The sequence below is a fragment of the Phyllostomus hastatus genome, unplaced genomic scaffold, assembly GCF_019186645.2.
Source record: "Phyllostomus hastatus isolate PE091 unplaced genomic scaffold, TTU_PhHast_1.1 phas_contig_29, whole genome shotgun sequence".
In the NCBI taxonomy this organism is placed as follows: Eukaryota; Metazoa; Chordata; class Mammalia; order Chiroptera; family Phyllostomidae; genus Phyllostomus; species Phyllostomus hastatus.
Window position 1 is genome coordinate 24,207,037 of NW_025333835.1, and position 3,906 is coordinate 24,210,942.

General features: G+C 40.6%; 1 protein-coding gene across 1 annotated transcript in view; it reads left to right on the plus strand.

Annotated features, from left to right (window-relative positions):
* BORA (BORA aurora kinase A activator) overlaps positions 1-3,797 on the plus strand; it is a 30,921-nt gene extending 27,124 nt beyond the window's left edge. The window contains exon 12 of the mRNA XM_045838962.1: positions 208-3,797. Within this exon, the coding sequence (XP_045694918.1) occupies positions 208-303 (96 nt within the window). The 3' untranslated portion in view covers positions 304-3,797. The remainder of the gene's footprint in view (positions 1-207) is intronic.
* The last annotated feature ends 109 nt before the right edge of the window (positions 3,798-3,906 follow it).

Below are 3,906 nucleotides of genomic sequence, written 5' to 3' on the forward strand. Positions count from 1 at the left end.
GGCACACTTTGGTTCCCAGCCCGTGCTCAAACCACTGAGCTACGCCAGCCAGGGCTATAGGAAGCACATTTTGATACTAAATATTGATCGGTAAAAACCCCTATCCTCACTGTCTCTTTAGAATTTGCAATCAGGTTTTTAAAAGTTCTTATGGTTGCTTCCTCAAATTGTCCTGTTTAAACTGAACACCAGGTATTCTCTTCACAGCTAAACCACACGGCCCAGAGGTGCTGGCTGAAAGCAGCAAACACGCAGTGCAGCAGTCCACAGAATTCCTCTCTCGGCACCAAAGACTGCTGCTGACCAGCTTCTCGCATGTTTTTTTATGCACAGGATCAATGATGTGACCATGATTGGGGAGACACTGCTTCAACTATAACATGCTTCGCTTTTCTTTCCCTCCTGAATGTGAAAAATCAAGGCTTTAATTTAGTGACACAGGGACAACAGAAAAGCACCAGGAACTTTCAACAAGTTGCTGACGTACCAGTTTATTTTTTGTCAATAAATATTTTTGTACTCACCTTGAGTGATGTTTTACAATAAAAGACTTGAGCGAGGACTTGGCGCCCATCCTTACAGGGTCGGTGAACTGCTTATTGGCCCTACACAGAGCACTGCGTGTAGCAGTTCTGAGAATGTGTGGAACTGTGAAAGTGCTGTTTTATTTTATGGAAAAATATGTGAATCTACAGATGAATTTAAATTTATAAATGCTGTGAAAGAAATCTGATTTAGATATAAAACAAATTTAGGAGGTTAGGCAGGTTTCCAAAATTTTTCATTCTTAGACTCTGTATTTCCATGTAGAAATCTTAGTTCCAGTGGTAACTGGCCTGGTGACTACTTTAAAAACTGTAAATACTAGAAAAGGTTGTAGTAAAAACACCTTTATATTATGTATTGTTTTTATTAGTGCGGTAGATGCGGGATGCCCAGGGTGTATCTCCATCCCTGGGATAAATACACCCTTCCCAGCTCAAACCTGGCTGGGGCGAGGAGTGAGAACATGGCAGCACCAGGTCAGACAGCAGGGACTGGGTGACACCGGGGCTCCCGTGGGGCCTTAGACCTGTGAGGGAACGGCTGGGCACAACTTACATTCATGTTGAGAGTAGACTGGGAATTTCAGTTTTGGGGGGGTATTTACCTTTGGAAAATGTAGTCCTATTTACAAATCACTTTTTTAAAACTGATTCATAAAGGAGTAATAATTCATATGCAGCCCTAGGAAATAAAGGCATCCTGTCATTGTGTCATTTTCATCATTTTTTTGTACCTCATAAGCTTATTGCTAATGTCTAAAAAATGTTTCTTACTGTGTAGTTGGCTCCTCCTCTCCCCCAGCAAAATAACTTAAAATTATTAGCCACTAGGTCCACTGCTAAAGATTCTGCATCAGGAAGTTGAATCCTTAAGCACACAGCCTTTAGAATCGATACAAGTTAAGACTATTGCTACACATAACAGTCCTAGGCTCCAGGGGTAGGAGCTCCCCTGGCTGTGTGTGTGTACATGCGTGTGTTTGATAGCACAAGTAGAAACAAACTACTGACTATAACTTGGGAGTCTGACACCACCTGTCACTGAACTACTTGATCTGGGCCATGAAAGCCTCAAATTTTCTCATCTGTTAAATGGGGAAAAGAGCCCTACCCAACAGAGCTCTTTAAGTGAAATATTTCATGAAAAACTACTCAGTAGGAACTAATGCCTGAATTAGACCTGCCTCATTAATAAGGCACAGGAAAAAAAAAATTGGAAAGATAAAGTCAGTTAAAGCCTCCTTGTTTTACCAAGAAGCCTCCCTTTTTCCTCTACTGCAGGTAAACTGTGCTCCATGGGCCAAGAATTTTTCAATTGTCTGGGGAGGGGAAAATAAAGTGGGTAATATTTTACGGCACGTGAATATTGTGAAATAGCCACGCTCACTTGTTTCCGTGCAGTCTATGGCCGCGTCCGCCCTGTCGGTGCAAGTTGAGCACTGAGGCTGGAGCAGACCGACTGCCCTGCCGCAGAGCCTCACACGTCTGGCCCTGCACAAAAAGGCTTGTTGACTCCTGCTCTTGTCTTAGTTCATTACTTGGACCCAAGATGACTCAAAGCTATCTTTCCATCAACTGAAACAATTTCTTCCTCAGTGTGTGGATGTTTTCCTCAGTAACAGGAAACAGGAACATCATTCACAATTACCCAGTGCCTGAAGCGCACACTGTAACCGTTCCCACTAGCACACCCTGCCGTCTGCCACTCTTCACTGTGCCGCAAACTCCTTCCCGGCAAAGGGAAGTTCCCAGGCAGTCTACCTGCCTGGTGATAAGCCTGGTACACTGTAGGCACTTTATAGAGATTGAATAAGTAAAATGTTTTAAGGTAACTATCTCAAAATATTTTGGAAAACAGAAATTTAATCATTACTAATTGTGTGGGTTAACAAGGGAAGAGACTTCAATGTGCTCCCTTTAATGTGTACTTACACCATCCACCCTTTCCTACATAATCTGATACATAAAAAGTTTAAGCCATCCATTAACTGCTTTTTGTTTTTTAAGTAACATTTGATGTGACATTTAAAGTACTATCCATTCTTTCTTTGAATCCTAATGCCCTACTTCAAAGGAGATATTTGAGGTGAAGGTCAAGGATGATGATCACACTTATTACCTGCTATAAAACAACTATTTTTTTCAGTCAGATCAAAATATTCTACACCTTGCCTTCCTATGACATTCAATTCCCAAACCCTCGACAGCTGTTCAAGGATCATTAAAAAACTGCAGGAGGCTTTCTAACAGAAAGAGAGCACATATGGAAGCTAGATAAATTAAAAATAGCAATGATTACTAAATTTCCCGACAGATCTTAATTGTCTTAAAATCTACAAACTGCCACACCAAACAGCTTTCAAGATTTAGAAATGACAGATTGTTCCTTCTAAAAATGTTCTGTTTTTCTCCATAGGAAAACAGTAGTTTTTCTACCAATATTAAATAATCAAATTACTTAAGTTAATCTGCTCTTCAATGAGCAAATGAATGCCCTCTTTAAATGATCTACACAGATCCCTGAATTTGCCAGCCTGTCACTACTTAAGTGATGGATATTCAATTGAATTTGTCTGCATAAACAGTTCTGTTCAATCCAGAAGTCAAGTAGTATGATGGGACAGACACCGTCAACAATTCAATTAATATGCAAATCTTTAAGCACAGAGTTCCAAACAAGACGGATGCAGAGAGGCCACTCCAAGACACATCATAATTAAAATGCCAAAGGTTAAAGATTAAGAGAATCTTAAAAGCCCCCAAAGAAAAGAAGTTAGTTACCTATAGGGAAATTCCTAAAAGACTGTCAGATGACTTCTCAAAAGAAACTGCAGGCTAGAAGGGATTGGCAAGAAATAAAGTCATGAAAAGCAGGGACCTATAGCCAAGAATGCTCTACACACGCGACAAAGATAATTAGAATTGAAGGGCAGATAAAGAGCTTCCCAGAGAAGAAAAAACTAAAGGACTTCATTATCACCAAACCATTATATAAAATGTTAAAGGGACTCATTTAAGAAAAAGATCACAACTATGTACAACAGAATGGCAAAAAATATAAATCTATCAACAACTGAATCTAAAAAGCAAAGAACAGAGATAGAACCATGGATCCAGAGAGTGTTTTGAAGGTTACCTGATAGGAGGAGGGTGGGGGAGATGGGTGAAGAGGTGAGGGGATTAAGAAGTACAAGCAGGTAGTCACAGAATAGCCATGGGGATGTAAAGTACAGTGTAGGAAATGGGGTAGCCAAAGAACTTATACACATGACCCATGTACATGAATATTGTTGGGGGGAATGCCTGAGGGAATGGGGGGTGCTGGGTGGAAGGGGGCAAAAAGGGGAAAAGTTGAGACAAC